Below are 23,209 nucleotides of genomic sequence, written 5' to 3' on the forward strand. Positions count from 1 at the left end.
TGATGGCTCTTGGCTATAAATAGGGTTGTAAACGGTTCAAATTCGGCTCGAATTTACTACTATCTGAATCTAAATCCGTTTACTTAATGACATGTCTGAATCCGATCCGATATCTAACGGAATTTCAAAAACTATTATCATAGTCGAATCCAGGAGTTTAGATATCCGGATATTATCTGATCTGATAAACTCTCCAATTAGTGAATTAATCTGACATATATTGATTACAGATTTTCGTCTCTGATTACTGGTTTCATTGGAAATAAACCACTACCAATTCTTAGAAAGGTGTCGTTTTGGTCTTTGAATTGAATTATCATTTATTAGATGATGGATTAATGGATAAATTGAACATCTGATCCCCAAATCAAACTCCAAAATGAAACTTTTTATACCATTGCCATCTGAAAACTACAAAATTCCATGGTAAATACTTTTCATGTGTTTTACAAAGGCCATATACTTAAGGGTGTTAAACGGTCCGATTACGGTTAAACAGTTCGGTTCGATTCGGTTTTTACTGTTTTAAGATAGAAACCATAACCAGACCATTTAACTAAACGGTCTCATAATCAAAACCTGAATCGTTTGGTAAACGATTTTTAAACGGTTTTAGTTAAATGGTTTTAAACGGTTTTACACAGTTTCAGTTAGATGGTTTCATAAACCATTTACTTAGTCTAATTTACGCTGGTTACTTGCTGCATTTTTTAATAGAAAATAGGAATCTTTGGCAGTGCACATAACCATTAAGGAAGATGCATCTAAAAATTAAGAATGCAATAGGAACAAACGGAAGCCATGGTTAGAGCTTCAAAATACAGAGACTCATAAGCACATAACAGTATGAATCAATAACTACCCTGAAATTCAGATTTTTAAAAGGTTAGACGATTTGGTTATAATCAGTTTTAATTAGCTTACACGGTTTGAAACCGTTGGATTAATCGGTCTAACCCGAACTGAATCGATTAAATAAACGGTGTCATTTCTAAAACCATAACCAGACCGTTTAACTAAACGGCCTGCCGATTTCAGTTTAAATGATTCGGTTTGGTTTCGGTAAACGATTTCGGTTTGATTTTGACACCCTTACATATACTTATAGAACAAAGGTCATTCAAAAGTGCCACTGAAAACTTCTACGATATGTACCCATTCACCCGTTAAACTAGAATATGAAAAGCTCTAAGTTCATCCCTTAACATGAGAAGGGTCAACTAACGAGGATATTCCATAAGGCAAGAGATGCCATGCAAAACAAAACTTAGATTAGGTCCAATAAATCCTTAAGCATGAGGTCAAAGTAAAACTTTAGCAAAACCTTACTCAGAGACAATACCATAGTATTTTGCAATTCTGAAGTGAACAAAGATAAATAATTACACTAGTACCCATGTAAATGGGATTTCAAATTTAAAACTGTACAAGTTTGTCATTAGTCTGTGCTTCAAACAAGGATGCCCCGCTTATAATAGCTCCAATCAGTGTGAAAATTGGAAACCATCTGCCTGCAATAGAAGTATGACAAGCCTTAGCAATTGATCTTATCTACTTGATCCTCAATCTGTTAATAAACTTTTAGTAAAATGGTAAGAGTAATATCTATAAGTTACTTTATTTGAGCCCATTGATTTTTAGTATTGACTTGACCTGAATCTCATTGAAGTAAGAAGAAGAGAAGGCTAAACCTCCAAATTAATGGTACCCTACTTCCCTTTCAGTCTTACAGAGAAGCCAGGTTTGTTTAACATCCCCTTTTCCAATCGTTAACAAAAATCTTATTAAGAGTGTAAAATATTGTAAAGGAGGGAAGTGTAAAATTTAACACATACTAAAACAATATAAAAATACAAGGATATAAATTTGAACCAAAGCCCCACATGTCAGAATACACATATAATTTCATGGTCTAATGTTATCTACTTGCTATAAATAAGATCAACGGTTACCACTTACCAGTAGTAGATATAACACCAACAACTAACACCTAATAGTCATGCTCATACATCCACAGTGGAATCTGATCCATTAAACATAACAAAAATGTCCAAATTAGTAAGAAAACAATAAGTTTATACCATGCACATTATAAATATCAGAATAACTAAAATTATAAACTTTGTAAATACTTACTAGCTTTAAATGATGGCAATCGCAAGCAAATTAAAGCTTCTACAACTTCTAGAAGTAACGATGATTGAGATTCAATAATGTATATATCTCCAATACTAAAGGCAGATTCTAAATCAACTGATGAAGCTTGAACTGCCAAGATATATATCACGACCCATTCTAGAAAGGATTGGAAACTTGGGGCCATTGCTTTTCCATCAATGTAAAATATCAAAGTGAGAATCATCGTCCACATCGGAAAATAAACTTTCTTCTAGGTATTGATCCAATTCAGACTTTAGGGGTTGCATTAAACTACTGCACTCTTCAGCTATAAATTTCTTGAAATCATCATTATACTTTTTTTCTCTTTCTTAGAAATTCCATCATAAGACTCTTTCCTATTAGCAACAGTTTCAGAGACATCCCCAACAGATTGGGTACAAGAACTACCATACTTACATAACTCAACATAGAGGTTAGCCACATCAAATTTAATCTGTGAAACCTAATGTTCAGCATCATCATTCCCACAAATTCTATGCATGCAAAACATAATGAGTGTCATCTTGTAGTGAGGGTCAAGAATAGCCCTGAGCGTCATAAACAAATTAGCACCCTTCCAATACTTTTCATATTTTAATCTCATGGTAATGGTCATAGAACTAATACAATCGTCTTTGCTCTTCTTCCATCCACGTATCTCCGAAAGAGTATCACATATATGTTTAAAGTAGAAGTTTGCAGTAGGATACTTGTAACACAACATTTGCATGGTGGCATCATAAAAATTTCTAAACATTGCTCAATCTTTTGGCACTTCACCCACTCCTCTTCAGTTGGAAAAGTCTTGAAATTGTTATCCAATTCTATCAGATCTTCACCTTTAAAGCATTATGAAGTATTTCATAAGTGGAATTCCACCATGTTTGAATGTCCACAGAGACATTTTTGTTATCAGACAACCTGCTTTAAGATAAAACATACTTCTATTTCTCAGATCTTGATGGTGATACATTTATCCACTTAACCATGTGTCAAATCGTTATCATTGCATCTCTAAGCTCTACCACTCCATCTTGAACAATAAGATTCAAAATATGTGCACAACATCGCACATGAAAAATCTCTCCATTCTGTATTTATGCTCCTTTTCGACTAATCCACTTCTTTAGATGTTTTATCATAACATCATTTGTGGATGCATTATCCACTACAATGGAGCAAACCTTCTTGTCAAGATTCCAACTTAATAGTTGAGCTCTTATGTGCTCACTAATAGCCTCCCCAATATGAGGGGTTGGAAGTTTCTTATAAGAAAGGATCTTTTTATGTAAGTTCCACTCGTCATCAATGTAGTGATACGTCAGAACACAATAACCAAGATTTTAGTGCTCTGTTATCTATAAATCTATGGTGAAACTAACAGTAAAAGACAACTTGTCCAACTTCTTATATATTTTTCTCTTCTCTTCTTTAAAGACATCCATAACATTTTATTTTTTTTTTTAAAACATGGGAGTTAGATTTTTTTTTGTAAATATCTGAAAATATTCATGCTTAGCCATGTTGAGTGGATAAGTATGCTTGCAATCATTTGAGCAAAATGCTTTCGGGTGAGCTCAAAATAAAACTTATAATTTCCCAACTTAGAAGACTCACTTGAGTACTATTTATTATTGAAAGAAGTTGTTGATCAACATATTTATGGGTCCTCCTACTACAGGTTTTTTTAATGGTTACTTAAATGAGATGTCCCCAAAGTACTCGAACCATTAAAGATTCTTCCACATTGCTTACATGTAGTTGTCACCTTGTTACTACCCTGAACAACCCTATCAAAGTTATTCCAACCTACTGATATGGTTTTCCGACATATAGGTTGTGAGTTTTGTGCGTGTGCTACACCCACACAACTACCTTTCTATCTTTTCTCATTCTCTTTATGTGGACTCGTCTCCTCATTCAAAATCACATTGTCACTCCCCTTATCATTAGCACTAGATGGAGTGACAACATTGCCAGGTGTAGTAGCTGATGCAGTATTACAATGAAGATCATCTATTTCTAGTCTCTATCGTTAGACAATTATCAAGTATCAACAAACAAGACAATTAAAACTCAGATATCCATCGTAAGAGATCATGGACAACAATCAAAACTCAGAAATCCATTATAAGAGAACATGGACAGCAAGTGAAACTCAGGTATCTATTATAAGAGAGCATGTACATCAATTAAAATTCAGATATCCATTATAAGAGAACACGGACAACAATTAAAACTCACAAATCCATCATAAGAGAACATGTACAAGAAGTAAAGCTCAGATATCCATCATAAGAGAGCATGTACAGCAAGTGAAACTCAAGTATCCATTATAAGAGATCATGGACAAGAAGTAAAATACAAATTGAATCAATCAAAACCTTGCATATTAAGAGTCCTATTGTATTGGAATTTAAATAACCAAAACAATGAACTGATGTTGATGTCTGTGTTTTTAACAATTTAATAGTCAGATTAGACAATGATTCTCCCACCATGATGATCGTTTCATATAACCCAATTTTTTCATGAGGAACCAAAGAATTTAAACCTTAATAACCATACAAGGTCTATCAAAGTCCCATGAAACAAATATAAGTTTTCTGTAGGATGAGCAAGAATTAAAAGAAATCAAGTTCTTTTTTTTTTGGATGAATAAAAACTATATAAAAAGAAGAACAAAGAAACCTTCCCCCTCCAAAAAGAGAAAAGAACAAGAAAGAATACAAGGAGAACACTCCACAACAAAACAACGAGCAACCTACAGCCAAATCAAGCTGATGAAAAACCACCCAAAGAAAAACAACAGGACATAGTCAAAACCAGACAACCAATCACCTATATATAGAATTTACCTTCTTCCCATTAGGGTTATAAGGAAGAATGAGAGGGATCACCCAACTCCTACTTTGGTTAGAAACTAAAGGACACTTCCGATTCAAAGAGGCACCATTAGCACTACCAATAACTCCAATGTCATTTCCACTTGGTGGAGTGGTCATGCAAGAAGGAGAAACTCCTTCATTTGAGATGCATGCATTATTCTCTTGGTTAATGCCATCAAGAGACAAAGGCGGGTCAACATTTGAATCTAAATGATCACCCTCAATTCCACCATGACAGTGATCAATTTGAATAAGCTCATGTGCAGAAATCACATCATGTGCCACTTCAGCTTGGCAATCCTTCCTTGCAAGTGGTCCAATGTTATTTCTAGACTGTACCATGCACAACGTGGCATCCATTTGAGGTTGTAATTGAGCAGGTGAAAAATCCCCTTCCTTATCAAGGCAAGGGTAAAGACGATCTCCCATATCTCGACACGTAGGCGAGCTGGCACTTGAAAGGTTCGAAGTGCCTGTAGTTTGAACAGCAAAGGCACAGGCCCTGGAGGCATGGTTTCCATCTAAAGAAGAGGCTAGCAAGGCAAATTTATTTTCTAAGGCTGGTTGGGTGTGAATTCCCATCGCAGAAGAAGTATGACAAGACAGATGACCACTAGAGTGGGAATTTTTCCACCTCGAGACACTGCCCCATTGGCCAGTTTGGGTACCTTGTCTAGCAACAGATGGAGACGCGACCTTTTCTAACATGGTACACCTCTCGTCTGGAGAGGAATCAACATCCAATGAACCACGAGATAGAGTATAAATACCATCGGCCCCATCTGCAGTGGGAAGAGGAAAGAGAATCTCTGATCTCAAGGGTCATGAGAGGGCTTCTTACCTGAACGAGAATGGTGACGAGTGCGCCTAATGGGAAGCCAAGATCGGTTAGCTTCATTGGCAGCAGCCTCCGGGGCAGAGTGGTTGCTAGTAACTCCTCCCAAAGGGCAATGTTCATCACGATGACCAAAAATTGCACAACGGGAGCAGCGAGGCGGTTTCCAATCATAAATAACTCAGTGCAAAAATGGAGCTCCATCCCCTGAGGAGATGGGGATTGAATGCAACATCTCTGAGTCAGTGGAATTGTCAATACAAAGACAAGCAAAAGAGAGGCCGGTCTGGGCTTTCGTCCATTTGTCTGTGAAGAGAGGCTTTCCCAGACTGCTCCCTATAATGCTCAGAGCCTCCTCTGACCAGAATTGAAAAGGCAAGTTAGGCAAGTTCACCCATACTGGGATAGACTCAACGGTTCCTTGATCGAGACGAGCTTGAGACGTCCAAGATCGTAGGATCAAGGGTCTCCGTTGAACATACCACAACCACCCTCCAAAATCCTAAGCTTAACATCCAAGGAAGAAAATTTAAACACAAACAAACCACTTTCCAAGAGATAAGATTCCACCTCCTCATATGGTTTCCATTGCCTAAGCAGGGAATCATGAGCTAAGTAGAATGGGGATCTCCTACCAAGAAAATGTCCCATAAGGGTGTTACCCCAATTGTGTTCCTCCTCTTGGATCACCGTAGCTGGGCAAACAGCCATGGGAATGCCATCCACAGACTAAGGTTCAATAAAATGCAGCTTGAACCGATCTCCTCCGAAGAAGAAGAAGAGAAAAGAGAAGACCATCGATCCATTACTAGGCAAAGGAGCAGTCTCCTTAGAAGGCAGAGGCATTGCATCAGCATCAACCTCCGGCATGCAAGACTAAGCACCGGAGCTTGGACTTCGACCCACCAAGCTCTCACCATCAACCCCTTCACCACCAGACACAGGGAGCGCAACTTCTAGCACCCCTCTCCTCCTTCTACACCCTCCTGACCGCCATCCAACTCCAACAAAGAAACTCCCACATGGCCAACTAAAGGAGGGAATGCATCTTGTCCCAGAGATGGGCAAGCAATCCCACCATGTTTTGAAACCGACGTGTCTCCCTCAGGGTTTCCATGTACAACCTTGCAGGAACCCCATTCTTACCTCCATTACCGCTGCAGACCCCCATCTTTCCTCCGTCACCACAATGATCCCCTTTCTTACTTCCGATACCCGCTTTCTTGCCACGACCCATAGCCGCGACGCACTCAGTAGTTGAAGCTCACATCTTGCCTGGAATTACCAAAATCCAACCATAGGATGTTGGGTCGAACTAATTTGAACCTTAGACATCTTGGTGTTATCCTTAACTAATGTTGGGCCGCAAATCAAGTTCTTAATCTCATTAATAAGAAACTAAACTTCTCAATACAATCCTTTATCAAATTAAACCAAATCTAGAAAGGGAATATAATAGCTCATCACAAAGAATTTTTATAGCAAGTTAAAATCAACTTGATCAATCATGCAAACTTAGAATCAAAATTCAAATTAAAGGCATAAGTATCAAAATAAAATCACAAATCAGAAATGCAAAACTAAAATGAATCAACAATATAGACACCAAACAATGTATACTAAATCAGAAATGACTGATGATACTCATACAATCAGAAACGAAGTCACAGAGAAAATCTAAAGAATCATGGATAGAAACGGATAACAAAAGAACTAAAGAAAATAATCCAAAGAAACCGAAACAAATTACCCATGCAAGAAACAAAGGACGCCAAAAATGACCACTTGAAACCAAGAAGAGAAGTAAACAATCCTAAAAGAGAGGGAGCTTCAGACAAAATGAGGTCATAAAAAGAATATTTAATTGAATCTAAAAGCCAAGTATAAAGGATTCAAAATGAAATTGTATCATAGAAAATCAGACAAGGATGGATTTAGAATAATCTAAGACAAAGGATAGAAAACATACAAAGGACAATAAGGTTAGAAAGAACTTAAATGAACAAAAGCCTAGCAACACAGATCAAGGAAAAAAGCAAACAATCTAGAGAAACTAATGCAAAAGAAGAAACTACAGTCAAAACAATAGGATCTGAAGAAGAAACTAAGTGAACTAAAACTCGTCAACACAAACCACAATAAAGCAAGATATACGAGAGATCCACAGAGATTGGTATTCCAAAGGGAAAACCATATAATAACTAGATTTACAAGAAGGAAATGCAATAATAGAGTAGACAAAGACTCAAAATTACAGTAGATCAAGCATATGAAGACAAGAAATGATTACACTACAGCTAAGCAAATTGTGAAAAATAGCTGATCTAATTGTCAAAAGATGGCAATCCTCGATGATAGGTTGAGACAAGTCTTAATCAAACTCCAGTAGCAAAAGATCGGGGAGACACCAGAGAGAAACCCCATGGGTGAAACTTGAAAAGAACCATACCGAGATGTCCAGTAATAGAGAGGATTAAGAAATGTGAGCACTCCGATGAATTAGAGTCGGAAAGGATGTACCACTAGTCCACTACCTGCGTGAAAGTAAAAACACCTTGAGCACAGAAAATGCACATAAACAGAAGAAATTTTGAAAGGACAACAAACATGACAGAAAGAACTGAGTAGGGTTGACAGTGGAATACTAATGTCATATGCTTAAGTAATATCAAGGAAGAAGGACCAAAACCTTAGATCCCATTTCTCCCACCGCCCCCTAAAACTAATAATAAGTTCCTTATCATCCTGTAATCTTTCTTCTTCTAACATGATTTCTTAAACAAAATAACTGATAAAGAAGAGATTGGAAATACTAACCACTTGAAGAAATTAGGGTTTTGATGAGAGAGAGAGAGGGAGAAGGGGTTGGTTACTTCGAACTTTTGGTTAATTTCTGAGAATAGATTCTCCAGAGGGATTTCTTTGATCTCTTAAATGTCGATTTGTTGTGGAGAATGGAGATGCTGGCAGAGATTGTTCTCTGGAGTGGTGTACTGGTCCCTAAAAGTCTGAAACCCTAAAAATGGTTATGGTTTGGAGAGTGGAGAGAGCGGTGGACGACGGTGAAGTGCAAAAATGGAGAAGCCGAGAAAGTTTAGAATGGCTGAATGTTTCGTTAGAGTTTCGTAGGACATAGTACACTCTTATTCCACTAATCGTGATATTTCTATTTCCTCTTGGTGGAATTTTTTTTAGAAGCTTAATTACATCTTAAATTTAAAATGTTCTTCTGGCATGAATTATATGTAGGGATTCCGGTTATGGATATTATTTCAAACTGGACTCAGATCGATCCCACTTGTGCTTTCTGTGACACTTGTGATGAGACCCCCTGGCATATCTTTCTCTCTTGTGATTGGGACAAACATATCTGGGCAGCTGGTCCTTTGGGTCTAAGAACTGAGCTCATTACCCACCCTTCTCTGGAACATTTATATTTTCCTGAATCACAAGTTTGACAAATCAATTCTCATCTGGTTTTTTTCAGTGTTTATTTTAACCTGCTACTTTCTTTGGGATGCTAAAAACAATTTCTTTTTATATTCAGTTAAACCTAATCCTTTTGTGGTATTGAAAAGGATTGAACAATGGATGAAGGATTTGCATATTTCCCCTCCCCAATTTTCATCATTGGTTGTAACTAATTATTTTAAGAAGGTATTACATACCAATCATTTGCCTAGTTTACCAATTCTACAATTTCTTGTTTTGTTATGTGTAGGAGTTAATTCCAGAGACTTAAGATCTTTTGGATGGGCACAAATTCGTTTTGTTCACTGTAGATTCTATAAGATCAAAGTCATCATGATATGGAGCAGGAGCTGGTTGGAATCACTGCTGGTTTAAATTTTGCAGAGAAAAAAGGGTTGAAGCTTAAAGAAGTCTAGTGCTCAAATAGACTGCTACTTGGACTTCTTCCAACTCCATCCCATTCTCCTTGGCCGCTGGAGGTCCTAACCTATTTTTTGCAGATTTCTGAAAGGACTAAGGACGTTGTCTTTCGACCTATTCAGAATGATTTTTCGCCAACCACAATCATCTCATGGGCCCACCAAGCCTATACTTTAAAAATCCTTATGTGTATGAACCATGTAAAAATTTGCCATCTGTTTAATTTATTTTCTTTGTTTTTATCAAAAAAAAAAAAAAAAAAAAGGAGTCTTACACTCTTACTCTTAGGACTTAGGAGTTAGGATTCATATTACCAAAATAACTTATATAATAATCATGTCTTTATAAAAAATATTAAATATATTTTACAATCGGATACAAAATTAGCTGGGTATTATCTGATCCGATATGGAACTATCTGACTCCGAATCCGACTATCTTCAGACGGATTCGGATAATTTTCGGAAACCAAAATTCCAGATTCAGAACCTCCTAAACTGATTCGAACATGGATCGGATACAAATTTTGGCTATCAATTTATAGCACTAGCTGTTAAACATAAACACAAGTAGGTAGGGAATGGGGATTGAGAGTGAAAATATCAAATGGCTGTATATTGACAATTCCTCATAAAAAAGGTATGGCATACGTTTAGAGTTTTAGATCCACACTGTTTTGGGTATATTTGAAATATAAAAAAAAACAGACCACAATTTCAATTTGATGAGTTCGATTAACAAAAACATTGGGTGGGTAATTTTGTAAATCCAAATCCAAATTTGGGTAATCTGATAATTTTTCAGATTTTTTTTAATGATGATGTGGCTTATTTATGGTCATGTAGATGTCTCGTCTAGAGTCCTCAATTTTTTGTGCAATTTATCACTGCAATACCAACATCTGCATGAGAGAGAGAGAGAGAGATGAGTTGGTTGCTGAGTATTGTGTTTCCACCACCTCCATCCATCTTCATTGGAACCATGTCCGCCGTGAGTTTAATGTCCCTAGCATATGGTGGGTACTCGGAGGTAAAAGGCAAGAACATGCAGTACTCCAAGTTCTGGAACGTAAATAATCTACAAAAGAAGAAGACATTAATAGGGAAGGAAGAGGTTACAGAACTCTCCGGCAGAACTGGAATGTTTATCTTGTACACTCCGGCGTTTCTAGCGGGTGTTGTCTCTTTTTCCATTTTTCCAGATGAGGGGCTCAGGTTTATGCTTGTCGATGCAGCTCTCACCATCCATTTCCTCAAGAGGATCTTAGAGGTACTCTTCTCTTTAAAGTCCTTTGTGCCAATTAATTCTTATTCATTTTTATTATTCCCAATTTTGAGTCATGAAACAACATGGAATAGCACAGGTGGGAATCACCCAACATTTGATGGATCCTACCTAAGAGATCTGGACAAAATTTTGCTGCTACCCGGGTTGCAAGAACTTTCCTGCTGTCCGAATGCAAAGACAAATAAATGAAATCTCCAAGGGTATTTTTGGAAAATAATAAAATCTAAGAAGGTATTTTTTTAACCAAAAGGGGAAGTGAAATATTCCGTTTCTTTGTCTGTGAAGAAATTTTTTCAGATCGTCCTTAAACACCACAAACGTATGCCTTCTATGGAACTTGGCCATTCCCCAATCTAACATGCGAAGGAATTCCTCATAATGAATCACGTTTGCAATTCTTGCACAAAGAATACATTAGAGGATTATATCTCCCACAATCACTCCAAGAGTTCCTAACCTTTGTTCTCACAACACAAAGTGAGAGACAGAAATACACTACAATTAGGGAAGAAGATCCCTAACCGTAGAAGACTAAGTGAGTGAGAGAGAGAGAGAAGCTGGTAGGAGATGGGGGACCGGTCCGAGAGAGAGGGGCTGGTAGGAGATGGAGGATCGGTCCGAGAGAGAGGGGCTGGCATGGGAAGGGGGACCGGTGCTCTCTCCCTCTCTCCTTTTTAATGCTCTCTCTATGAGAGAAAGAGGGGCTGGTAAGAGATGGGAGACCGGTCTGAGAGAAAGAGAGAGAGAGAGAGAGACCAGTCCTCTCTCACTCTCTCCACTTAGAGAGAGAAAGAGAGATATGGGGGTTTAATGCTCTATCTTTTCTCTCTCTCTCGCTACTTATTTTGGATAAGAATTCTTTAAAGAAGCAACCTCTCATCCTATTTTATCTGCTCCATTCATGCCCGCTCCATTTCCCCTAGTTCCTCTAATAGAGGAGGATGGACCCCATCAGAGCAGTGTGTTCGGGCAGGGGGTAGGGTGGTCATTTCCGCCCTTCTATTAGATAAACTTGTGGAAATGGAGCTGCCCATGGTCATTTCCCCTCTCTTCTATCTAATTTCATCCTACATAGAGTTATATGCTTGATTATTAAATTAGAAATAGGGATATAAATGGATTGGATTCGGCTCAGATACGGATCGGATATGATCGGATCTATATATTCCCTTGGTCGAATACGGATACCTCTAAACGGATTCGGATGGATTCGAATGCGGATCGAATTTATCCATTTACATCCCTAATTAGAAAGAGGTCGGTGTTGGATTATATGGCAACCCAAGAGGGAGGGTATGAATGGAAAAAAATCCTCTGCAGTGCCTTAATCTTGTGGTGCCTTGTAGATCGGGCCTGAGAGCTTGATACATGGAAGATTCGACATCCAACGGTGCCGAGCTTGAGAAGAAAGAAAAAAAACTGGGTCAATCGAACCCGCACCGTTGAATGAAGCATCTTTCATGTGTCAAGCTTTCAGGCCCGAACTGCAAGGCACCACAAGATGCCTGAACTGCAGAAGATTTTAATCCTGGGTGAATTGGATGGTGTATAGACATCGACACGTATGCAATTTACTTTTAAAGAAGGTAGAGGGGGATAGTGAATAATTGAATAGACACACAAAATGAGAGACAAGATGTAAAGTGTTTCGGTCCTCTTGACCTACGTCAACTACCAAGAGTTCCTCACTCATGGATTTCCATTATCGATTGTTCTTCTCAACGACACCAATCATATCCTTACAGTTGTTTTCGATGCTCACAGTAAGCCTGGTTGCTTCCTAGGTTCACAAGCACACTTAGGTGTTTTCAAGGCTCACACTTAATCCCAATCCTATTAGAATCACCAAAATAATACATATAAACATTCAAAAATATAAGAGTAGGATCTCATTGGAATATTCTACCTAAAATATAATTGGATAATATCTTAAATTCATAGTATAATATATTCAATGATAAGTACATCTCAGGTAAATATAACTCTTATATCTTCTAAAATCATAATTAATTACGCTTAGATCTCTCCAATTAAAAAAATCACAGTGGATAAGGGCATGGAAATAATTACTGTCACCATCTCTGTCGCAATTTCATATACAAAAAATCTGAACTGTTGATTGGACCACTACAACATTTTCAAAACATTCATAAAATGAATTTTAATACCAATTAATATTTTTCAAAAATATTTTGTAAACTATTTATTAATCATGCCACCAATGTATAGATAATCTCTATCGCTTTCTCTTTGATATTTCTTTTGAGGGAAGTAAATTCCTTATTGTGCGTCTCCTTTATTCACAGTTAAACACCATTAATCAAGTGCACGGATATATAAGTCTTAAGAAAAACATCAACCATTGGTACACCAAAAACCATAGTGCCTAATCGCAACTATAAGGACCTCAGATATGACGACCAATCGTAAGCTACTAGTGATAATCTTGTATCTAACACAATTGAAAATAGTCCATTGAATAAAGCGTAGTTACCTCTTCTCGTCTTAACCTTCTTTAACTTCCTCTGGAGGGATTTTCTTAGCAATCAATTCTTCTGCTAGTCAAAACAAGAAACCAGAACTCCTACGTCGTCACTGAGGAGCAGCCTGGCCTCACGGCTAGGCTGCTCCTCCCCCTTCTTCCCCCTTTTCCTTCTCTCTTTCTCCTCCCCCCCTCCCCCTCTCGCCCTTCCTTTCTTCCTCCTTTCCCCTTCTTCTTCGACTTCTCTCCTTTCCTTTCTTCCCTGCTTCTTTGGATTTTTGAGTTTGGTCTCCTCATTTGGTCCCACGAAGTGCTAGTAGTCTAGGCTTGCTTGCTTTCTCTCTCTCGCGAGACGTTCTTCATCACCGGAACTCTTAGTTGCCGCTAGCCCCGACCTTGGATTGCAGCTGCTTGGCTGCAAGCTCTTCTCGGTCAGTCTTCTGTCTGATTCGCCTAGCTCGCTCGGGTAATGTCGTGCTTCTTCCAGCTGCATAGTCTGCCATCTGCAACCTATGTTTGGCCGGCAGCCGCGTCACCTTTGCCCTCTGCAAGGCTGGTGCTTCTCCGACGTGGCTGTCACTTCGCTTGCCTGCTTCAAGCTTGGCCGTGCTACTCCACAAGGCTAGCGCCCCTCTACAGCGGCTGTTTCTTTGGCTCCGGTGATGCTCCGTTTTTGCCTCAGTGGTTGGTCCATGATGAGATGAGATAGTTAGCTTAGGCTTTGTAGTTTCCTACATGGAAATGACTTGGCTGCCCTTCTCTTTCAGTTAGACTTCTAAGCTCTTGTGGGCTTTTGTTTCTTGGGCTTTCTTTTCTGGGTTTTGCCCTTTGGGCTTTGGATTTTACAGGCTTAGTCTCCTCTCAGGTGGGCCTTGTAATTTGTTTGTGGCCTTGTGCCTTTGTACGCTCTCCCCCCCCCCCCCTTTTCCTTTGGTAATGAATTAATTAATTATTCACCCAAAAAAAAAAATAGTCCATTTGAATATTCTCATATGATCTAGTTCAACATACACATAATATGTATAGTCACACTTGTATCTCGAAATCTCAATCCATAAGAACCCACCGTGTGACATCCATATGAATAGAATGTCGAACCCCTAGCTATGAATGAATTTTAGGTTAAAATCTAAGGACAACCAATTACCCATTAATATTTTGCATACCAATAATATTAAATACTTAATTAATCAATTTAATGAACACACATCCAACATATAGTCCTATAGGCAAGCATATGTGTGTGATTTTCTATATTTCAATTTTATTATGTAATTTCATGAATCATTTGGTTGATGGAGTATCATTATGTCATGCAGGTGTTGTTTATTCACAAATATAGTGGAAAGATGGTTCTTGATACAGTCATTCCTATCACCCTCAGCTATTTCATCAGCACAGCAAGCATGATCTATGCCCAACACTTGACACAAGGATTCCCTGAACCAACAGTTGATCTGAAGTATATTGGGGTTGCCTTGTTTTTTGTGGGAATTGGTGGAAACCTTTACCACCATTACCTCCTTTCAAGACTAAGGGAGAAAAGTGACCTAGGGTATAAGATCCCTAAGGAAGGTATGTTCAACCTGGTGCTTTGTCCACACTATCTTTTTGAAATTTTAGGTTTTGTAGGAGTGTTTTTCATCTCTCAGACCTTGTATTCCTTTTCATTCACTTTGGGTACTTTGATGTACTTGATGGGAAGGAGTTATGCCACTAGAAAATGGTACCTATCCAAATTTGAGAATCTTTCAAAGGAAGTCAAGTGTCTGATCCCCTTTGTTTTCTAAGTACAAAAGATGGAAACATAATGAATGTTACTTAATTTGAGAAGTTATTCTTCTATATAGAATATAACATTCTTGGTTTTGTTTAAGTGCTTCACCTTGAAGGGAATAAACATGTGGGGTTCTTATGTTCTTCTTCACCACTCATTTTCTTTTACTATGGATACAACCCTCTTCTTGAAGGAAAGGAATTAACTAGAAAATCTTACCTCAGAGATTGGAAAATTGTTTGAAGAATGTTAAGTTTCTGATTCCCCATCATTTGTAGATCCAAAAGATGCAAGTTGGAATGAATAGTAGGCTTCTGAATAATTATTAATTATTACAAGAGTTCATTTGGAAAAGCAGTGGAAAAATTAATAGTTTTGTTCTCTAATCATATTGCCCTATGATCATGCATCACATAATTATATGGTATTTTGAAATTTCCAATAATTGGAAGGAAGAATAATTACCTTGAACACTAGAAGCATAGTGCCTCCCAGGGAACTTAGCTCTTCCACAACCTAGTAACTCAAGAGATTCCAAGAAGTTAATCACATATGCAACTCTTAAACGAAGAATACATAGAAGACTATCTCCCACAATCACTTTAAGGGTTCACAACCCTTATTCTCAACACCAAAGGAGAGAGAGAGAGAGAGAGAGAGTGCATGGCCGGCCCTCTCCGTATCGTCCCTTATTTATTGGAAACCATATATAGTTTTTAAGTCCAATTCACATATTAATTGTCGTATTAATGTGTATCTGATCGTATGAATCAATAAGCCAACTATTACCGTATTTTATCAAGTAGTCTAATTTTATACATGACTTTGAGGAAACACCGTATTATATGCATATTAATTGCCATATCAATCGCATATTAATACAAAGTTATGAGTTTTAATTAAACAAAATGAAAACTAAAACCTAAAAGCCCAAAAGCCGATGAGAAAACCCCAAACCTGAAACCCGAAGACTCTAGTTCTAGTAAACCATCTACTCTCATAGTTAGGGAAAGCATTCTGGTTTCCTAATCAACCTCAAAGACTCTAGTTCTAATCCATATCCATCAGAGCTAGGTATCTTTCATATCTCTCTCTCTCTCTCTCTCTGTGTTTGATAAGATCTGCAATTCTTCATGAACTACGTTTTTTTTTTTTTTTTTTTTTTTTTTTTGTTTTTTTTTTTTGTGTTAGTTTTTTTCGATTCATGGTTTTATCATTTCATAGTGGAGGATTACGCACAAGCATAGAATCCCAGCTTCCTAATTGAATCAAAATCCTTCATTTCCTTCTCGATCTGGTATTCCCTGAGAGTGTAGTATCCTAAGGAACCGTAAGGGCTTGTTCCAAATCTGTACTAGAGAATCCAAGAGTCCAACAAGGTTTGGACTTCCACCATCGCATATAACAAACAATCTGATCCTCTTGATCTTGTGTTATACTACAGTCCGATTACAATTTTGAAACCAAAGTTGGACTCACCATAAGAGAGAGCATAGGCTGTTAGGTCGTTCAAGTGCTAGCTATAACTTTCTAGATTCTTTTACCAAAAAAAAAAAACCTCTCTGGATTCCGACCCTAGTGTCTGATCCATGACAATGGTGGATATTTAATGGCTGGTACCAATACCTACCTTGGCTCTTTCAAGTCGCATCAGTTTACAGTCAATTGTTTGGTTATGTAGTATAATCAATAAGTGGTTTGGTTCTTGACTTGCATAAATGAATGTAGCCTATTTAGATATAGCAGGGGTTTTAGATCTCCAAAATCACCTGCTTACCCTATCAAATACCGATTGATCTCCGATCTAGGGAAAAAAAAAAAAACCATAGCCAATACACTAGGTTCCCACTACTGTAGAGATCCAAAAGAATGAGAAATGATTTCAAATTGGAAAGCCATATTGGTTTTAAGTAGGGTTGTAAACGGATCGGATTCGGCTGGGATAGTGCTATATCCGCATCCGCATCCGATTAGCTATCGGACGGATTCGGATAGTACTAAACGGATACGGATATGGATACGGATCGGATATTTTATCTATTTACATGTAAATATAGCTTTTCGAATAGCTATAGCCTATCCGTATCCGCATCCGTTTAATTTTCGGACGGATTCGGATAGTGCTACACAGATACGGACATGGATACGGAAATGGATTTCGGCTATTCATTCACACCCCTAGTTTTAAGTGTTAATGAAGGGATGAGAGATTAGAATTTAATTGCAAAAAAAAAAAAATTAGTATGCTCCTTAATTTTTTCTAGGATAAACCCGTATTTTTACTCTTGAACTTTTACAGAGCAACCATATAAAAACACGTACCGTATCATTGTCGTTAGAGATGTAAACAGATCGGATTCAACTCAGATAGTGCTATATCCGCATCCGCATCCGCATGCAATTAGCTATCGGACGGATTCGGATAGTGGTATACAGATACGGACACTGATACGGATCGGATATTTTATCCATTTACATGTAAATATAGTTTTTCGGATAGCTATAGCCTATCCGTATTCGTATCCGCATCCGTTTAGCTTTCGGACAAATTCGAATAGTGCTAAACGGATACGGACACATATACGGAAACGAATTTCGGCTATTCATTTACACCACTAATTGTTGTACACGTTTTATTGCACCGGATTTTTGAAAATGTATTATTACCATATGTGCCCATTAATTACCGTACATATCGTTCCCATATTATTGCCATACCTGAACTTACTAAGTATGTTGGAAACTACTCGCTGTTTCCTAATATTGTTCACCCTCTTGTCTCTATCTCTTGTTTCTAACTTTGGATAAGAATCCTCAAGTGAAGCAACCTCTTGTCTCTCCTGATTCATTATACGTAGAGTTCTATGCTTGCTTAAATTGGGAAGAGATAGGAACCCAATTGGGATAATCTAACTCAAACACAATATTGGGTAATATCCTTCATTCACAATTAAAGATATTTATCAATAAATGCATCTAAGATAAATATAACACTTACATTTCCTAAAGTAATAGTTAATTATGTATAAGTCTCTCCACTAACCAATATCACATAATAAACCTCCGGACATAGAAATAATTACTATCCTCCTCAGTCCGTTGTAATTTCATATACAGAGAATCTAAATTTTTTATTGGATCACCAAATTCTTTATTAAATAAATATTAATGCTAATTAATATTTTCATAACCTTTTGTAAATAGTTTACAAAACATGATAACATCTCCGGATTTTCTCTAATCATGTTTAGGATATTTTCCCTGTTTGATATTCTCATTGAGAGAAGTAGATTACTTGTTGAGTGTTTTTTTTATTCATAACTAAATACCATAAATCCAGCGCACCAATATATAGTGAAGGAAGTTGATACAAGATATAATGTATAATTTAACACATAAATTATATTCAATGACCAAGATTTAATCATTCTGCTATGATAGATCCTAAAAAAATAGCTAAATGGATTCTTTATTTAATCCCCTGCAAAAGAAAACTTTGTCCAATAATAATTATGGGAAAAAGTTTTCTAATTTTCTTAATGAATTTATCTATTTCCTCCCAATATGAAAAGATATTTCTGCCCCCTTTTTGGGAGGAGGATAGAAATAGACAGAGTGCTGGTATAGGCCACACTCCGACAGAAAACTATTTCTCAATAATTATTAATAACCCTTTTGTATTCATTCTAGAATCCAGCTTCAATCTTCCAAATATAGAAAAGATGGTAAATCAGACACTTCAATTACCTTACATATAGTCTGTATTGAAGAATAACTTCTTCAATTACCTTACATATATTCTGTTTCCATCTTATGAACTCAGAAAAGAAAAGGGATCAGACACTTGACTTCCTTTGGGAAATTCTTAAATTTGGAGAGGTACCATTTTCTGGTAACATAACTCCTTCCAATCAAGTACAGAATGGTGCCCATAGTGAATGAAAACGAATACACAGTCTGGGAGATGAAGGAGACTCCTACAAAACCTACAATTTCAAAAAGATAGTGTGGACAAATCACCAGGTTGAACAAACCTCCCTTGGGGATCTTATACCCATGATCACTTTTCTCCCTTAGTCTTGAAAGGAGGTAATGATGGTAAAAGTTTCCACTAATTCCCACTAAAAACAGAGCAACCCCTACATACTTCAGATCAAGTGCTGGTTCAGGGATTCCTTCAGTCAAGTGTTGGGCGTAGATCATGCTTACTGTGCTGATGAAATAGCTGAGGGAGATCAAGATGACAGAATCAAGAACCATCCTTCCACTATATTTGTGAATAAAGAGCACCTATAAGGCAGAAACTAATCAATGAATTGGCAATTTGTTGAGTGATTATTCTACTTGTTAAAACTTTTCTCCAGACCCCTTTTTCTTTTCTCCTCTCCTCTCCTCATCAAATATCAAATTAAAGCAAGAGATTTGATAGGGATTAGGGAGTCCCCAACTATAAGGAACATAAAGAAAATTAAGAGGAAGAAATTAGAAAAAGGAATTTTAAAGAGTACCTCTAAGACCCTTTTGAAGAAATGGATGGAGAGAGCTGCACTAACAAGCATAAACCTGAGATCTTTATCTGGAAAAATGGCAAAAGAGGCAACACCAGCCAGAAAGGCCGGAGTGTACAAGATAAGCATGCCGGTTCTGCTAGAGATTGTAATCTCCTTCACTATTGACTTCTTCTTCTGTGGATTTACATTCCAGAATTTGGAGTATTGCAAGTGTTTACCACTTACCTCGGAGTAACCACAATAAGCTAGTGATACTAAGCCGACGGCGGACATGGTTCCGATGAAGATAGATGGAGGAGGTGGAGACACGATAGCCTGCAACCAAAACCAACTCATCTCTCTCTCTCTCTCTCTCTCTCTCATGTTGGATCGCTGAGAAAAGCATTGCATATAAAATGGAGGAGTGGAGGAGTGGAGGACGGTGGACTGAATATAATATAATATCTGAAAATTGAAACGGGTAACAGTTGGAAGTTGGCCCATTAATTTCGGCGGAGTAATGATGGACAGCTATACCTTTTTTGGGAAAACCTGATCCGGACCGAACCAAACAGACGGAAAACTCTGCTTTTTGAGTCCGACCCATTTAATTAAAAGACTCATTTTAAGACCGAAATCCATGCCGGTCACTTTTCCACGTGGCATGTAGTGCAAAACCAGTAAAACAGATTTTTTGGGGATTTTTCTGAGCTCACAAGCCTTTATTTTTTTCACTTTTTTACTCTCATTTCTTCTTCTTTCACTTGTTTTTGGTATTTTTTTATTTCTTCTTCGAAGCTTCACTGCATCTACGACCGAAATCACTTGGGAAACTCAGTAATGAACCTTTTCGGTTTTGGATAGGTAAACACAGTATTGAATCTTCTTAGCACATCAGTGAAGCCTTTCCACTATTTCTGATAAAACTATTTCTCCAAATATGTTAATTTTTTTTAAAAAATATGATCAATAAATGTTTGTTAGTGATAAAACTATTGTATTTCAAACACCGGAGGCCGATCTACAACCTCATAGTGTCGAATTTTTTTTCTTCTATATATATATATATTATTATTATTTTTTTTATTTCAAATTTTTGATTTTCCTACAAAAAAAATAAGGGTTATGTAAACTGTATGGGGATCAATTCATATATGTTAGACATGAGGCCGTAGAGCACCATGGCCGATCTACGGCCTCACGGTGTCAAAAATAATTTTTTGCCAATAATTAATTAGTTTAATTTTCAAAAATTATGAATATTATTTAAAAACTCAATAAAAAGGGGAAAATATGGAAAAATATGAGGTGTTGGTTTGAAAATTAATGAAAAATATGAAAGTAAATTCTACATGTTTTTTAAGTGATGCCCATTGCATATCATTTTCAGTTTTGTTGTGCTAGGCCAATATTTATTTGAAAAATATTTGAAAATTTTATTTTTAAATATGAGAAAAATATAAGGGCTAAGGTAAAAATACTAAATATCTATATACTTGTTTTAGTGTTCTCAAACTAAAAGAATTGATGTGCTTCAATAATTAATAAATTGTTTTATTCATGCAACAGTAAACAAGTTAGATTATGGCAGAACGTAATAGACGACAGAGGCAAGGGGAGCAGAGCCAGGCTCAGGGGGAGCAGAGACCACCCAAGCGCACTGGGGATGACATTGCATGATCGCACAGAGTCCCAATTGATGGGGATAAAAGAAAAATACAGTGCAATTACTGTCACCAGAAGTTTTGGGGAAGTGGAGCCACAAGACTCAAACAACATCTGGCTGGGAATTCTCCTGAAGTGGTCTCATGCCATATGGTCCCTGTTGAGATATCTAGGGCCGTCATTGAGTACACGAAGGGAGGGAGTAAGAGGAAGACTCATAGGGAGAAGACAAGGGTAGAACTTGATGATGTAGTGAGGAGTATAGTGGGAGGTTACGATGATGTTGATTATGATGATGATGACAGTGATGATCCTACCTATGTTCCTAATGATATACAGACTGAGCAAGAGGCTAGGGATTGGAGACGAGCACAGTTGAGGAGCAGAGCCACTTAGAGAGACAAAGAGTAGGTGTTAGTGGAGGAGCTGGTACCTCTAGAACAGGTGGTAGGCAGCTTGGGTTGCCTAGTCCCTTTAGCAGATCACAGAGTACAAGAGCAGCTCTGCCTCCACCACCTCTAGTAGTATCACCATAACTTGACCCTGCACTACACCAGGATCCTAGCGTTTACAGGAAGAAAGGCAACAATCAGCCTATATTAAAGGGAGCATGGAAAATTTTGAAAGAGATGGTGAAGGAATCTATAGCTAAGTGGATGTTAGACAATACCATCCTAGCAAACACTGCACAATGCCCCTTTTATCAGACTAAGATAGATTCTATTGCTGAAGCTGGCCCAGGGTATAAGGGGCCCACCCCATATGAGATCATGAATGTTTATTTATCCCAACAGAAGAGTGAGTTTGAAGACTATATTGCTAAAATGAGTGGGATGTGGGAGAGCTATGGGGTGACTATCATGTGTGATGGTTAGACTGGTCCCACAAGAAAGTTCATCATCAACTTTATGGTGTATTGCGATGGGAGGACAATATCTCTCAAGTCTATGGATGCATCCATTGAAAGGATACAAAATATATCTATAAGTTATTGAAGGAGGTGGTAGCAGAGGTAGAAGTGGATAATATTGTCCTGGTTGTAACAGACAACGGAAGCAACTACAAGAAGGCCAGTGAGAGGTTGATGAATAATAGTAAGTATCGATTATTTTGGACACCTTGTCATGCCCATTGTATAGACCTCATGCTGAAGGATATGAGGAAGATCAAATTGGTATAGAGTATTGTGAAAAAGGCAAGACAAATGACCAATTTTGTATACAACCATGGGTTTGCATTAAACCTCTTGAGGAAGAAATGTGGGGATGACTTGGTGAGGCCGGGCATAACTAGATTCTCCACCAACTACATTGCACTCAAGAGTATTGAGACCTCGAAGTCCAGATTTACAGCTATGTTTGCTTTTGAAGAGTGGTTTGAGTGGAATGGGTCCAATACCCAAAGTGGTAGGGAAGTGTTTAAGTTAAAATAAAACCGCAAGCGTACGAGTCAATCGTAGCTACGGGTCGAACACGAGGAGATATACGCCACTGTATTTAACTAACTTAAAAGTAATGCAAAATGAACCAAATTAAAGTGTTAAATTAAACTAATTAAACTAACAAAAATCAATGCATCCTAACTCATAAGCATCTAACAAAATTAAGGAATTAAATCGGCGTCCTAACACATGAGCATCTAACCTATCAAACTAAAGCGAATTGAAAGGAATAAAAATGCAGCCACACATACTAACCACATAGAAAGAAATAAGGGAATAAAAATGCATCCATA

At 37.5% G+C, this 23,209-nt stretch overlaps 2 protein-coding genes across 2 annotated transcripts; one reads left to right on the top strand and one right to left on the bottom strand.

Moving 5' to 3' along the window:
* Positions 1-10,687: 10,687 nt before the first annotated feature.
* LOC122653113 (3-oxo-5-alpha-steroid 4-dehydrogenase 1-like) lies at positions 10,688-15,383 on the top strand. The gene is made up of 2 exons (XM_043847050.1): positions 10,688-11,043; positions 14,863-15,383. Exons 1-2 carry the CDS (start codon positions 10,699-10,701, stop codon positions 15,331-15,333), a joined length of 816 nt encoding a protein of 271 aa, XP_043702985.1. The 5' UTR covers positions 10,688-10,698; the 3' UTR covers positions 15,334-15,383.
* Positions 15,384-19,074: 3,691 nt separating this feature from the next.
* Positions 19,075-20,186, bottom strand: LOC122653114 (3-oxo-5-alpha-steroid 4-dehydrogenase 1-like). The gene is made up of 2 exons (XM_043847051.1): positions 19,829-20,186; positions 19,075-19,610 (listed from the first exon to the last, which is right to left on the bottom strand). The coding sequence occupies exons 1-2, from the start codon at positions 20,165-20,167 to the stop codon at positions 19,140-19,142; spliced, it is 810 nt and encodes a 269-aa protein (XP_043702986.1). The 5' UTR covers positions 20,168-20,186; the 3' UTR covers positions 19,075-19,139.
* Positions 20,187-23,209: the final 3,023 nt, after the last annotated feature.

The sequence above is a fragment of the Telopea speciosissima genome, chromosome 2, assembly GCF_018873765.1.
Source record: "Telopea speciosissima isolate NSW1024214 ecotype Mountain lineage chromosome 2, Tspe_v1, whole genome shotgun sequence".
In the NCBI taxonomy this organism is placed as follows: Eukaryota; Viridiplantae; Streptophyta; class Magnoliopsida; order Proteales; family Proteaceae; genus Telopea; species Telopea speciosissima.